Genomic DNA, 16,202 nt, shown 5'->3' with positions numbered 1-16,202 from the left:
TACATGATAGTACTGTAAATGTATTTTGTCTTATGATTTCAATAACATTTTCTTTTCTCTAGCTTACTTTATTGGAAGAATATAATATGGAATACATATAACATACAAAACACAGCTTCATTGACTGTTCTAGTACCAGTAAGTTTTCTGGTCAACAGCAGATTATTAGTAAAGTCAAAAGTTGGAGAGTCAAAAGTTATTCACGTATTTCTGACTGCAAGGGGTCAGTGCCCCTAACCCCCACATTATTCAAGGGTTAATTGTATTAGAGCTAATTGTCTGATTGTCAGGGTTGTACAGTAGTCATGTGGAATGTACTGACTTGTAGGATATAAATGCTATGGGAATCAGGCATAATTTAACAATTTACTTGCAAATGGTGCTGGGGGAAAAGTTCTTTTTTCTTTCTCTAATTTTTCTTTTCTCTAATTTTAAGACTGTTTTCAAAAAGTAAATCAAAAACAAACAGAAAAGGTGAAAAGCCTTAGGCAAATCTTATTTCACCATGAGGAAAGAGCTATGAATCAGTACTTAAAATTAAAATTATACATAGGTTTTATGGCACTATAAAAATTGTAATACATACAAACATTGACAATAGCCTTAGCAGCAATATATCAAAATGATGTCTGTGTAAATCTCTAGGTCCATACGTAGTAATAAAAACTGGAAAATACTAAAAGGCTATCAATTAACACCCCTGAAGTACTAATGACAATTTGGTTGGTTGGGTGCGGTTTAAAAAGCTGGTATTTGGGCCGCTTGGAGCATGTAAAACCCAATAGTGCTGGTCTCCACGTATAAAACCTGCTTAAAAGTTAATTAGGTGCCAAGAAACATACCTTAAAATATCATATAAACTTTCATTACACACATGGTCCAGAACTATTTTCCTTTATTCAAGATTTTCACACGATACGTTTAGTAGGACACAATTAAAATGTTATACAAACATCCAGTAAATAATTTTTTACTATTTGTCTTTCAGATCATATATTTTTTCTTCAAAATCCGTAAATATGCTTTTGACGATTTCACTAGTAGATCGTCATTTGCATGTGATTCATAAGTAGGTTCTAAAGAGGAGGTCATACACCAGGAGTCTGATTCAAATTCAGCAGCATCTGAAAAGAAAAAGAATTACATTCTTTATCTAAAATACTTTGTAGCTAACTACAAGTTAGTAAAAAACAAAGTTGAAGCCTCATGAGTGTTAAGAAGAATGAAAAATATCTACATAGAACTACAATATAAAATACAAGATTACTTTTAAATATATTTTGCTCATGGTTGCCCACCAAGTTAATTGCTATAGTGGATAAATATCAGAGCTTCTAGTTTTCTCATTACAAGATGAAACTACAAGATGATGACAGAGCCCACCCCTGAACAATCATATACTAGAAACTGAAAAATCAAACAGGCAATTTTAGAGTTGAATATACCATGACAGGTATAAAACAAGACACTATAAGAACACACAAAAGGGACATCCTAGTTTTCTGTCAATACTGTCTGCTTTTTGATGGAGGTGATATGTAAGTTGATACCTGAAGTACAAAGAAAAAGTGTGCCAGGTGGAGGGAAGACGCATATACAAAGAACATATACAAAGAGTGAGGAAGAACACTTGTGGAATTGCAAGTAGTCTACACTGAAGAGGTGCTAGAGCAAAGCAACAGAGTAGGGTAAGTAGCGACAGAGAAGGCTGAATAATCTGGCAAGAACCAAATTGACTTGGGTGTTTTTATTCCATATAAGGAACTTGGAATTTTACTCAATGGCAAAAGGTAAGCCAATGACAAAATCAATGACTGGAGATTTAAATATCACCTGTCAAGTGACAGCTATATGGACTATAATTGCTTAACTATTACTAAGACAAGTCTGGTTTTTTTGGTCTTATACCACTAGCAGAAACAAGAATTTGAGAAAGCCCACATATTCACGTTGACGGTTCCATAGGAATGGCAGAAGTAAAGGAAGATTATAGCCAGAAATAATAACAGCTACATTGACATTTGGAGATTTTTTAAAAAGTCTGAACGAACACGATGACTAAATGAGGAATAAGTATGTTCATTATGTTTATGTTTTACATTTTTTATTAGATATATATTTAAAAAATTTAATGTAGTACCTAGTATCCAAACAATGGACAGGGATGCCATTTACTATTCATAGTTTATTTCAGAAATCAATGACCATCTTAATTCATAAATTTGGCAACATACCTGCTTCTAGTTCTCTAGTTATATTCCTTTCCATCTCCTGCTGCATCTGAAAGAAGTCAAATATTCTTTATAATGTTCAAGTTAAACAAGAGACATTATTGTAGGAATTATATATAGCTTATGAAATGTGGTCTTTAAAGAACACATTTAGAGACTAAAACTAAGTTAGGGATTGCTTAAATAGAAAGATAATCACATAAATAAAATAAATCCCTACTTATTTTAATCTTAGGTAACTGAGAAGAAACATATGAAATGCTATTTAGATGAATCTGATAAAAAGTACAATTAATATTGGTCTATAGAATATACATACTTTCTGGAAGACGAGGAAGATGGTGGAGGAGTAGAGGACCATAGTTTTGTCCGGTCCCTGGAATTCACCTGGATAGCGTTCAAATCATTCTGAAGACCTGTGAACTCAACCTGAGATCTAAGAAAAGAACTGTTGCAATTCTACACATAGAAAAGTGACCACTTTCTGCAAGGTAGGAGGTGTGGAGAAGCGAATCCGCGGTGATCCATGGGAAGATAAACCGTGGGGGGGAGAGAGCCTCCATAAGCCGGTTATCAGAATGTGATAAAGCAGTGGTGCGCAAATCAGAACTTTTAGAACTCTGCTCCGGTGAGGGACATCCCTGCTTGAAAGGCGCTCAGGTGGAGAAGCAGGGTGGAATGCTAGGTGGGACAGCCTTATCTCAGGATCCCCAGGGTCACAGAAAGAATGGGGGTGCCTGAGTATTGGAGAGTTCCCAGGCATTTGAGCAGTGAAGCCAGCTGCAATCAGAGAGCTGAGGAGGGGGCTTTCAGCTCAGTGTTGCCATAAACCACAAACCGCAGCTAGTTGGGCGACCACTCTCAGAGCAGGGGCCGTACAAGCAGCAGAACCAGGGCAAGACCTCCCTCCCTCCCCCAGGAGGAGTGGCATGAATGATGCCACAGGAGACTGCAAAGTTTGGAAACTCCAAAGGGGGTTGCATGGCTGAGATAAAAATGTTCAGTCACAGGCTGGGTATACACAGAATGCAGACAGAAACCAGGGAGACAAGAGTGATTGACAGCTTCTCCATGAGGGCACACTGAAGAGTAGAGGGTGCCAGCTTTCAGCTCCAGGGCTGGACACTGGGAGGCTGACATTTTCATTCTCATCCTATAAAGTGGTGCAGAAAGCCTTCAGGGAACAAAAGCCACATAGAGCAGTCCCGAGGCCCTGACTTAGCCTGGCACCCTGGCAAGGGCAGTGCAATACTGCTGGAGCAAAGACCCCTGAGAATCAGCACCACAGGTCTGTCCTCCAGAAAATCAGCAAGGACATCCGGCTAAGACCAAGTTTACTGATCACACAGAACTGCAAAACTCCAGCACTAGAGGAAAATACTATATAGAATTCATGGCTTTTTCTCATGATTCCTACATCTCTCAATTGTAATTTTTTTTGCCTTTTCAACCAATTTCTTATTTTATCAACTCGTTTTTTAAAACTATTTCAATGTTCATTTTTATAATTACATTCTATACTTTCCTTGTATTTAATTTTATTTTTGCATATATAGAAGTTTTTCTTTCTTCACAATTTTGGGATGTAGTTTCTTCTAACAAACAGACCAAAATACACCCAGAATCTACTGTATTGCTCTGTTCTCATCACCTGTCTGATTAAATTCTCTTTCGTCTTTAATTCTTATTTATTTACTTTTTTTGGTTTCAGGTCTCCTCTGATTTGTTAAGAGTAGATTTCTCTGGGGTCGTTGTTGCTATTTTAGTAGTTTGTTCTCTCATTCATCTATTCTTCCCTAGACAGAATGACTAGATGGAAAAACTCACCTCAAATAAGAGAACAAGAGGCAGTACTGACTGACAGGGACCTAATCAGTGTGGATAAAAGTAGGATGTTGGAATTAGAGCTTGGAATAACAATTATAAAGATGCTAGCTGGGCTTGAAAAAGCACAGAAGACACTACAGAATGCCTTTCTGGAGAAATAAAAGAACTAAAATCTTAACAAATCGAAATCAAAAGGCTATTAATGAGATGCAATAAAAAAATGGAGGCTCTACCTCTGGAAAACAGTATGGAGGTTCCTCAAGAAGTTAAAAATACAGCTACCCGATGACCCAGTAATTGTACTACAAGGTCTTTACCCCAAAGATGCAAATGTAGTGATCAGAAGGGGCACCTGGACACCAATTTTTATAGCAGCAATATCCACAATAGCCAAACTGTGGAAACAGCCCAAATGTCCATCAACAGATGAATGGATAAAGAAGATGTGGTACATATAAATACAATGGAGTATTACTATGCCATCAAAAGGATGAAATCTAACAATTTACATTGCCGTGGATGGAAATGGAGGGTATTATGCTGAGAGAAAAGTCAATCAGAGAAAGACAATTATCATATGGTTTCATACATATGGGAAATATAAGAAAAAGTGCAGAGAATCATAGGGGAAGGGAGAGAAAATTAAATGGGAAGAAACCAGAGAGGGAAACAAACCATGAGAGACTTTTAACTACAGGAAACAAACTGAGGTTTGCTGGAGGGGAGGTGGGTGTGGGGATGGGATAAGTGGGTGATGGGCATGAAGGAGGGCACATGATGTGTAGAGCTTTGGGTGTTATATACAACTGATGATTAACTGAACACTACATCTGAAACTAATGATATATCATATGTCAGCTAACTGAAGAGAAATTTTAGGGGTGCCTGGGTGGCTCAGTTGGTTAAGCGGCTGCGTTCGGCTCAGGTCATAATCCCATTGTCTTGGGATGGAACCAATGTTGGGCTCCTTGCTCAGCGGGGAGTCTGCTTCTCCCTCTCTGTGCTCTCTCTCTCACTCTCTCTGTGTCTGTGTCAAATAAATAAAATCTTTAAAATAAAATGAATTTTTAAAAAAGTTATCACATACATATGGGTAATGGTGAAATAAAACATTATTTTTTTTAAAGATATTATTTATTTATTTGACAGAGAGAGACTAATGAGAGAGGCAACACAAGCAGGGGGAGGGGAGAGGGAGAAGCAGGCTCCCCGCAGAGCAGTGAGCCCGATGAGGGGCTCGATCCCAGGACCCTGGAATCATGACCTGAGCCAAAGGCAGACGCTTAACGACTGAGGCACCCAGGCGCCCCAATAAAACATTATTTACTTATCTTTTCCAGACTTACTGAGCTATACTTAATAAAAAATATGTATTTAAAATAAAAAAAAAAATTGGAGGCTCTGCTAGGATAAACGAGGCAGAAAGGAGAAGTAGTGATACAGAAGACAAAATAAAATGATGGAGTATAGGGGCACCTGGGTGGCTCAGTCGTTAAGCGTCTGACTTTGGCTCAGGTCATGATCCCACGGTCCTGGGATCGAGCCCCGCATCGGGCTCTGTGTTCAGCGGAAAGCCTGCTTCTTCCTCACTCACACCCCCTGCTTGTGTCCCTCTCTTGCTGTGTCTCTCTCTGTCAAATAAATAAATAAAATCTTTGAAAAAAATAAAAAAAATTTTTAAAATGATGGAGAATAAAGAAGCTGAGAAAAAAGAGAGCTAAACGACGACCGGATCATGAGGCGAGAATTCAAGAGACAAGTGATACCATAAAGCGAAAAAATAGTAGAATAATTGGTATCCCAGAAGAAGAGGAAGGGGGGGTGGCAAAAGCTATATTTGAGAAATTATAGCAGACAAACTCCCTAATCTGGGGAAGAAAACAGGCATTCAAATCCAGGAGGCACAGAAAACCCAACCCCCTTCAACATCAATAAAAACATGTCCACACCTCAGTATGTAGTAGTGAAGCTTGCAAATTTCAGAGACAAAGAGAAAATCCTGAAAGCAGCTCGGCACAAGAGGTCCTTAACCGACAAGGGTAGAAACATTAGACTGGCAGCAGACCTAACCACAGAGACCTGGCCGGCCAGAAAGGACTGGCATGATATATTCAGGATGCTAAACGAGAAAAATATGCAGCCAAGAATACTTTATTTATCCAGCAAGGCTGTCATTCAAAATTGGAGGAGAGATAAAGAGTTTCCAGGACAAACAGAAACTAAAACATTTGTGATCAGTAAAAGAGCCCTGCAAGAAATATTAAAGGGGATCCTTTACGCAAGGAGAGAGCCCCAAAGTAACACAGACCAGAGAGGAACAGAGACAATATACAGAAACAGTGGCGTTACAGATAATACAATGGCACTAAATTCATATCTTTCAATAGTTACTCTGAATGTAAACGGGCCAAATGCCCCAATCAAAAGACGCAAGGTATCAGATTGGATAAAAAAAGCAAGACCCATCGATATGCTGTCCGCAAGAGACTCATTTTAGACCCAAGGACACCTCCAGATTGAAAGTGAGGGAGTGGAAAACCATTTATCATGCTAATGGACATCAAAAGAAAGCTGGGGTAGCAATCCTTATATCAGAGAAATTAGATTTTAAACCAAAGACTGTAATAAGAGATGAGGAAGGACACTATCATAATGAATTAAAGGGGTCTATCCAACAAGAAGACCTAACAATTGTAAATATTTGTGCCCCTAACATGGGAGCAGCCAATGACATAAACCAATTAATAACAAAATTAAGGAAACACATTGATGATGATACAATAATAACAGTGAATGACACACTGGACTGTGGGAAACAGAACGCCAAAACAACCACTGGTGCATATTCGTTCAGACTCCGAGATCTCTGAGAAAACTCGAGATTGCAGGGTTAAAAATAAGCCAAAAGGATCAGAGTGAAATGCCCTTGGGACGTGTGTGGTCTGTTCTAAAGTACGGAGCAGAAGATGTTTTGTAGATAGGAAGCCACCTGTAAACAGCACACTGTGCACTCCCCTCTTTGTTCCCTGGAACTGTAAATAGCACACTGTGCACTCCCCTCTTTGTTCCCTTGTCCTGTAAATAGCACACTGCGCACTCCCCTCTTTGGTCCCTTGTCCTGCTTTAAAGATTCTTATACACGTGGGACATATCATATGTACATGGAAGAATGTGCCTTACTAAGCCCCTGCTGTAAATCATTATAGATCTATATCGCTGTAGAAGGTATATAAGATTATGGAAAATAAACCTCGGGACCTCGGGCTGATTGCTCAGGATCCCCTGTGCCTCGCTCTACTGTCATCTCTTTTCCTCAGTTCCTTTGCTGCCCCAGGTCCACGACTCTCCAAGGTCGACACTGGACCAGATGGACTTCACAGATATATTCAGAGCATTCCAGCCTAAAGCCACAGAATACACGTTCCTCTCGAGCGCACATGGAACTTTCTCCAGAAGAGATCACATACTGGGTCACAAATCAGGTCTCAACTGGTACCAACAGTATGGGATCATTCCCTGCATAGTTTCAGACCACAACGCCTTGAAACTTGAACTCAATCACAAGAGGAAATTTGGAAAGAACTCAAATACATGGAAGTTAAAGAGCATCCTATTAAAGAATGAATGGGTCAACCAGGAAATTAAAGAAGAACTAAAAGAATTCATGGAAACAAAGGAAAATGAAAACACAACTGTTCAAAACCTTTGGGATGCAGCAAAGGCAGTCCGAGGAGGGAAGTATAGAGCAACAACAGCCTTTCTCAAGAAGCAAGAAAGGTCCTAAATACACAACCTAACCTTACACCTAAAGGAGCTGGAGAAAGAACAGCAAATTAAGCTGAAACCCAGCAGGAGAAGAGAATTAATACTGAGCAGAGCAGAAATCAATGAAATAGAAACCAAAAGAACAGTAGAACACAGCAACGAAACTAGGAGCTGGTTCTTTGAAAGAATTAATAGGATCGATAAACCCCTGGCCAGACTTAGCCAAAAGAAAAGAGAAAGGATCCAAATAAATAAAATCATGAATGAAAGAGGAGCGATCACAACCAACACCAAGGAAATACAAACAAATTTAGGAACATATTAGGAACGACTATATGCCAACCAACTAGGCAATCTGGAAGAAATGGATGCATTCCTAGAGACGTAGGAACTACCAAAACTGAAACAGGAAGAAACAGAAAACCTGAACAGACCCACAACCAGCAAGGAAATTGAAGCAGTAATCAAAAATCTCGCAACAAACAAAACTCCAGGGCCGGATGGCTTCCCTGGGGAATTCTAACAAACACTTAAAGAGGAATTAATGCCTATCCTTCTGAAGCTGTTTCAAAAAATAGAAATGGAAGGAAAACTTCCAAACTCTTTCTATGAGGCCAGCATTGCCTTGATCCCCAAACAAGACAAAGACCCCACCAAAAAGGAGAATTATAGACCAATATCCCTGATGAACACAGATGCAAAAATTCTCATCAAGATACTCGCCAATAGGAGCCAACAGTACATTAAGAGGATTATTCACCACAACCAAGTGGGACTTATTCCTGGGCTGCAAAGGTGGTTCAACATCCACAAATCAATCAATGTGATATGCTACATTAATAAAAGAAAGGACAAGAACCATACGATCCCCTCAATGGATGCAGAAAAAGCATTTGACAAAGTACAGCATGCTTTCTGGGTTAAAACTCTTCACGGTGCAGGGATAGAGGGCACATACCTCAATACCATAAAAGCCATCGATGAAAAGCCCACGGCGAATATCATTCTCAATAGGGACAAACTGCGAGCTTTTCCCCTAAGGTCAGGAACACGGCAGGGATGTCCACTCTCACCATTGTTGTCCAACATAGTACTAGAAGTCCTAGCCTCAGCAATCAGGCAATGAAAAGAAATAAAAGCCATCGGAATCAGCAAAGAAGAAGTCAAACTCTCACTCTTCGCAGGAGACGTAATACTCTATGTGGAAAACCCAAAAGACTCCACCCCAAAACTGGTAGAACTCATACAGGAATTCAGCAAAGTGGCAGGATATAAAATCAATGCACGGAAATCAGTTGCATTTCCATACACTAACAATGAGACAGAAGAAAGAGAAATTAAGGAGTCGAACCCATTTACAATTGCACCAAAAACCGTAAGATACCTAGGAATAAACCTAACCAAAGAGACAAAGGATCTGTACTCTGAAAACTATAGAACACTCATGAGAGAAACTGAGGAAGACACAAAGAAATGGAAAAACATTCCATGTTCATGGATTGGAAGAACAAATTTGTTAAAATGTCTATGCTACCGCTACCCAGAGCAATCTGTGCATTCAATGCAATCTCTATCAAAATACCATCAACTTGTTTCACAGAGCTGGAACAAATCATCCTAAAATTTGTACAGAACCAGAAAAGACCCCAAATAGCCAAAGGAATGTTGAAAAAGAAATCCAAAGCCGGTGGCATCACAATTCCGGAACTCAAGCTCCATGACAAAGCAGTAATCATCAAGACAGTATGGTATTGGCACAAAAACAGACACATCGGCCAATGAAACACAACAGAGAACCCAGAAATGGACCCTCAACTCTATGGTCAACTAATCTTCGACAAAGTAGGAAAGAACAGCCAATAGAAAAAAGACAGTCTCTTCAAGAAATGGTGTTGGGAAAATTGGACAGCCACATGCGGAAGAACGACACTGGACCATTTTCTTACACCATACACAAAAATAGACTCAAAATGGATGTAAGACCTAAATGTGAGACAGGAACCCATCAAAATCCTAGAGGAGAACACAGGCAGCAACTTCTGTGACCTGGGCCGCAGCAACTTCTTGCTAGACGTGTCTCCAAGGGCAAGGGAAAGAAAGACTTCATCAAGATAAAAAGCTTTTGCACAGCAAAGGAAGCAGTCGACAAAACCAAAAGATGACTCACAGAATGGGAGAAGATATTTGCAAATGACATATCAGATAAAGGGCTAGTATGCAAAATCTATATAGAAAGAACTTATCAAACTCAACACCCAAAGAACAAATAATACAGTCAAGAAACGGGTGGAAGACGTGAACAGACATTTCTCCAAAGAAGACATTCAAATGGTCAACAGACACATGGAAAAATGCCCAACATCACTTGGCATCAGGGAAATAAATACAAATCAAAACCACAATGAGATATCACCTCACACCTGTTGGAATGGCTAAAATGAACAAGTCAGGAAACAACAGATGTTGGCGGGGATGCAGACAATGGGGAACCCTCTTACACTGCTGGTGGGAATGCAAGCTGGTACAGCCACTCTGGAAAACAGTATGGAGGTTCCTCAAAAAGTTGAAAATAGAGCTACCCAACGACCCAGCAGTTGCACAACAAGGATTTACCCCAAAGATACAAATGTAGTGATCCGAAGGGGCAACTGTATCCCAATGTTTACAGCAATTCTATTTATTTGAGAATGAGACCTAGAGAGAGAGAGAGTGCATGAGTGGGGGGGAAGGGCCGAGGGAGAGGGAGTAGGAGACTCCCACTGAGCAGAGAGCCTGAAGCGGGGCTCTCTCCCAGAACCCTGGAATCATACCTGAGCTGAAGACAGACACTTAACTGACTGAACCACCAAGGCACCCCTCAGTACCCTACTTTAGACCCCATTTTGGGCATTAAATGAAAGGATACCTTTTATAAGAAAGGTCTAAGTAAGAACATTCTAGGTGGGAATACTTGTAATATACAGTTGATCCTTGACCAACCTGTGTTTGAACGGTACAGGTCTACTCTACTTACACATGGACTTTTTTTGATACTGCATTGGAGTGTCTTTTCTCTTATGTTTTTCTCAATAACCTTTTTGCTCTAGCTTATTTTATTGTGAGAATATAGTATATAATACCTGTAATGTACAAAACACGTGTTAATGGATTATTTAATGTTATGGGTAAGGCTTCCAGAAGAAAGAGAAATTAAGTCGAACTAGGCTATTAGTAGTTTAGTTTTTTAGATTCCATGCATAAGTGAAATCATATGGTATTTGCCTTTCTCTGAGTTATTTCACTTAGCAAAATACTGGGTCTACCAATGTTGTCACAAATGGCAAGGTCCCATTCTTTTTTATAGCTGAGTAATATTTCATTATATACATATAACACATCTTCTTTATCCATTCGTCTATTGATGGACACTGAGGTTGCTTCCATACTCTCGTTATTGTAAATAATGTTTCAAAAAACACAGGGGTGCATATAACTTTTCGAATTAGTGTTTTCATTTTCTTTGGGTAAATACTCAGTAGTGGAATTACTGAATTGTATCGTATTTCTATTTTTAATTTTTTGAGGAACCATAACACTTTTTGACAGTAACATTATATTCAGGATTTATAAAACGAATAATCTGACAACATTACTAGACAGGCCTTGTAAAATTAATAACTCAATACCACTTGATGGGAGAAACTTTTATTGAAGCAATTTTATAATACCATTAACAAATACTATGTAAAATATAAACCACTTTTTCATATGACGTGACTTAAGGATCTACCAATGTAATGTTATTATCTTTTCCCCAAAAGCTCTTTTCCTAAATATTTACTTCTGTGACCTTTGTTTATTTCAAGGTAAGAATTGTGCTTAGTAGAAATAGCTTGAAGTCCATTAATAAATAGAACACATCTGCAATTTTATTTATACTTTTCCATTTATCAAAAATATAGGCGGGTAAGAAAATTATACACAGAAAAACAATGTATAATATTAGCAAATTTTAATTTGAAGAATTATTAACTAGAGGGATTTTCTCATAACTGTTAGTTTTCAAACTATGCCCATTGAAATCTAACGTTCCACTGGGGACACAGCCGGATTGAGGGACAAGGAAGTCTACAGGTGTAGTCTCATCTCTCCTTTAGCTAAACAGCTCTACCTGTCTCTGTTTTATATAGCACAGTTTAATGCAAAAACAAAAAAAAAAAATTAAATTCTATTCTTTGGAAAAAAAAATTTTCCAAAGGTATAAAAATCACTAATTTCATCAAAGTCCCTAATTTTACATAAGAGACCAAAAGGCCCCAGAGAGATTGTAGTTTGCCTGACGTCAAAAAAACCACCTAGCTGCAAGCCAGGAATGTGGTTTAGGTCTTACTGAGCCTAGAGTTTTATGCCAGTTACTTCCTCATATTCAGGAACAACACATGCATTTTTAACTATAACTCAGAGAATATGAATACATAAAACTTTGTCATGTGGCTCAATAATGTTCAGGCATTAGGCACAAAATAGCTTTCTAACTAAATTATAAATTTTAAAGTCATGAACAAAAAGAAAGGAACAGAAGTTATCTTAACTCCTATTAGTAACAGTCAACATACGCAATTTATAAGCACAAATTTTTTTAACCAAAGGACAAGGAACTTGAAGGAGAAAATCTTTAGTTGAACCAAAGAACCTGAAACTGAGGAAATTCTTCCTTGAAAGAATTATTCATTTCCTTCAAATAAAACTTAGTTTATCCAAATCAATCAACAAATGAGTTACCTATGTTGTGGGTTATTTACAGCAAAATTTAAAACGCAAAACAGATTTCTCTTTACCATCTAGCATGCTCTGCCCAACCTCTCATCATTAGTTGGTATGTACAAAAGACATGATTAACTTAAATTATAATTTAAATCAAGTCAGAAAATTATAGGTAAACCTTCATTTCCATGTGAGGACTTTTCTCTACCTTCCTCACGACAGGAAGGGAGATTTACCTAAAGGGTGAATTTGGGAGAAGGCACTAAGCAATACATACATGGTTCCAAATCTCTTCTTTAAAAAGATGTGCCTGCCATAGTAGCATGAATTCAAGTCTGCTCTCATCTTTGTGGGATGGGCATCAAACATTTGTTCCTTCCATTACAACTGTGTGTGGAAGTGCCTAATTTGGGATAAAGTACTGGGAAGCTCGCTGTGGCTACCTACCTAAACCATATCCTCCTATTTGTTAGTATGTATTAGTAATAAAGTTACTAAGCTTATCTCCATCTGCCTGACTCCTGTGTTCTCAACTCAGAAAAAGAAGAGCAATGTCATCTGCCACCTACTCCACCACAGTCCCAACAAGAAAAATGACCAGACAACACTTAGAAATGTTTTCTTCTTCCTTGACTTTATAACTAACATTCATTGTTCAAAGCAACATACTTTAAAAAGGGAAAAAGATGAAAAGAACAATTTCAGAAACAAACATAGAAAGTCAGCCAAAATGAGGAGACAGAGGAGTATGTTCCAAATGAATGAACAATGCAACACTTCAGAAAAATAACTAAATGAAACAGAGATAAGTAGTCTACCTGATAAAGAGTTCAAAGTAATGGTCATAAAGATGCTCAGCAAACTTGGGAGGAGAATGGATGGATTCAGTGAGAACTTCAACAAAGAGAACATACAAAGAAGAACCAATCAGAGCTAAAGAATACAATAACTGAAATGAAAAATACACCAGAGGGAATCAACAGCAGATTGAAAGCTGCAGAACAGACCAGTGATTTCCAAGACAGGGTAGTAGAAATCCTCCAGGCCAAAAAGAAAAAAAGAATTTTAAAAATGAGGATAGGTTAAGGGACCTCCTAGGATCGAGCCCCACATTAGGGCCCCTGCTCAGGGAGCCTGATTCTCCCTTTCCCTCTGACCCTCCCCTCCCACTTGTGTTCTCTCTCGCTTGCTCTGCTCTCTCTCTCTCTCTCATAAATAAATTAAAATTAAAATAAAAAGGAGGGGTGCCTGGGTCACTCAGTCATTAAGCATCTGCCTTCGACTCAGGTCATGATCCCAGGGTCCTGGGATTGAGCCCCACATCGGGCTCCCTGCTCAGCAGGAAGCCTTCTTCTCTCTCTCCCACTTACCCTGCTTGTGTTCTCTCTCTGTCTCTGTCAAATAAATAAATAAAATCCTAAAATAAAAAAAAAAGGAAATCCATAACTAGAAGTAAAAAAAATTATGAAAGAAAGTTTTATTGGGGGGCACCTGGGTGGCTCAATCGGTTAAGCATCTGCCTTTGGCTCAGGTCATGATCCCGGGCCCTGGGATCGAGCCCCGCACAGGCTCCCTGCTCCGTGGGAAGCCTGCTTCTTCCACCCTTCCCCTGCTCTCTCTCTCAAATAAATAATTTTTTTTTTTTGAAGAAAGTTTTATCGGTAAAAGCAAACATACACTAAAGGTAATAGATTAATCACTTTTATAAAGCCAGTATGAAGGTTAAAAGACAAAAGTAGTAATATCAGTTATATCTACAGTAATTAGTTAAGGGATACACAAAATAAAAAGATGTAAACTAAGGCATCAAATAAATAAAACAAAGTGGGGTGTAAAAAGGTAGTGTTTTTAAAATGTGTTTGAACTTAAGTAACCATTAACTTAAAATAGACTGCTATATACATAGGATGTTATATATAAACTTCATAGTGATCACAAACCAAAAATCTAAAGGCATCCAAGCATAACACTAAAGAAAGTCTTCAAATTAGAAGGGAAGAGAGCAAGACAATGAAGATGCCGAATGAAAGAACAAGATTGAGGCCTCATTTACCACGAGCCTATGCTACTTTTGTCTACATTAATAAGACCATGAATATACCATCAAAACCATAAACCTATGTGCATTCATTGAAATGGATGTTTTAATAACAATGATACACAGGCTCAGGTCATGATCTCAGGGTTGTGAGACTGAGCCCTACATCAGGCTCTGCACTGAGCATGGAGCCTGCTTACCCTCGGCTCCTCACCCCCTGCTTGTACTCCCTCTCTGAAAAAAAAACAAAAAACAAAAAAACACAAATATTTGCTTGATTTAGCTATTTAGAAAATGCTCTACAACTGCTCAAGACATTTTGTAAAACGTGAAATAGAAGTGTTATAAGTAAAAAAAAAAAAAATGCTATAAATAAGAAAGCAATTAAAAATGTACTCTCATGTAAGAAAATAGGTCATGAGACTGGGCCCTATGTAGGGTTCCACGCTCAGTGGGGAGTCTGTTTGAAAGTCTCATGCTCTCTCTCCCTCTTGTGCACTCTCTCTCTCTAAAATAATAAAATCTTTAGGGGCGCCTGGGTGGCTCAGTCATTAAGCGTCTGCCTTTGGCTCAGGTCGTGATCCCAGGGTCCTGGGATCAAGCCCCGCTTTGGGCTCCCTGCTTGGAGGGAAGCCTGCTTCTCCCTCTCCCACTGCCCCTGCTTGTGTTCCCTCTCTCACTGTGTCTCTGTCAAATAAATAAATAAAATCTTTAAAAATAAAATAAAATAAATAAAATCTTTAAAAAATAGTAAAATATGTCAGTTTAGTTATAGTTACTAAATAAAGTTAATAATAGGTATCTCTTGAAAGTAAGAGCTCCGAGAACTAAAAAAAAATCATAAAATTTCTGCCTCATTTCTTTATTAGCACATATAATTATGACTTTTACTTAGTGTGTGTTAGTTAAACAACTCAGAATTTCACCGAATTAAAAACAAAAATTATATCAGAAATCTGAAACCCAAGGAAAAAAAAGATAACTAACCTTGGTCAAGAAAGTCTCAATGCCATTCTTTGTAGGCCATGAGCTTGAGGTAGGAATCACTAGGCTTTCTCTTGGAGCAACATATCTATTGAACAGTGAACTATTATTCATATTTCTAACAGAAGGCAATTCTAGGACAGGGCTCATAGTAATAGGATTAATCAAAGACTTTTTTTGCTGTTTCTCCACCAGAAGTTTGGTACTGGTCTCTGCCAGCTTCTCATTAGTCCTGTTAAGATTACAAAACACAATGCTTAGTATTTCATTTCTCCCCAAATCATTCCTAAATGACTTGCATTTTTTTTAAAGTTTCCATAATAGTAAACAGAATGTGCCATTAAACGGTGTTTTAACACTGAAAATGTGACAGAGCAGACCTACAACATATAATGATAGGTTTAAAATTGTTCTAAAGAAGTACATATATTTCTAGAGATTCCTAACTAACAAGTAATTCAAATTAAGGAGGGAGAGAAATGGCTATTAGTGATGCACATGGCTTAACAGGTAATACCTGCTGCCTTCTGGAATGGCTGTACTTACAAGATTCTTGAGGACGCCATTACACATACTTAAATTTAGTAAACCAGGATGCCATTACATATACTTCT

General features: G+C 38.3%; 1 protein-coding gene across 9 annotated transcripts in view; it reads right to left on the bottom strand.

Moving 5' to 3' along the window:
- Positions 1-878: 878 nt before the first annotated feature.
- Positions 879-16,202, bottom strand: part of LOC118546253 (ankyrin repeat domain-containing protein 26-like) — a 108,806-nt gene continuing 93,482 nt past the window's right edge. For 6 of the 9 annotated variants that reach the window (XM_078075284.1, XM_078075289.1, XM_078075286.1 and 3 more), the window contains 3 exons: positions 15,592-15,820; positions 2,235-2,280; positions 879-1,124 (listed from right to left, as the gene is read on the bottom strand). In XM_078075284.1, coding sequence (XP_077931410.1) covers positions 985-1,124; positions 2,235-2,280; positions 15,592-15,820 — 415 coding nt within the window. In that variant the 3' untranslated portion in view covers positions 879-984. Of the gene's footprint in view, positions 1,125-2,234; positions 2,281-8,864; positions 8,926-14,251; positions 14,839-15,591; positions 15,821-16,202 lie in introns of those variants that run through there. The other 3 variants (XM_078075285.1, XM_078075288.1, XM_078075287.1) reach the window with 3 other exon arrangements.

Source organism: Halichoerus grypus, chromosome 6 (genome assembly GCF_964656455.1).
Source record: "Halichoerus grypus chromosome 6, mHalGry1.hap1.1, whole genome shotgun sequence".
In the NCBI taxonomy this organism is placed as follows: Eukaryota; Metazoa; Chordata; class Mammalia; order Carnivora; family Phocidae; genus Halichoerus; species Halichoerus grypus.
Note: the sequence above shows the minus strand (reverse complement) of the source record. Positions and strands in the feature narration are given on the sequence as shown.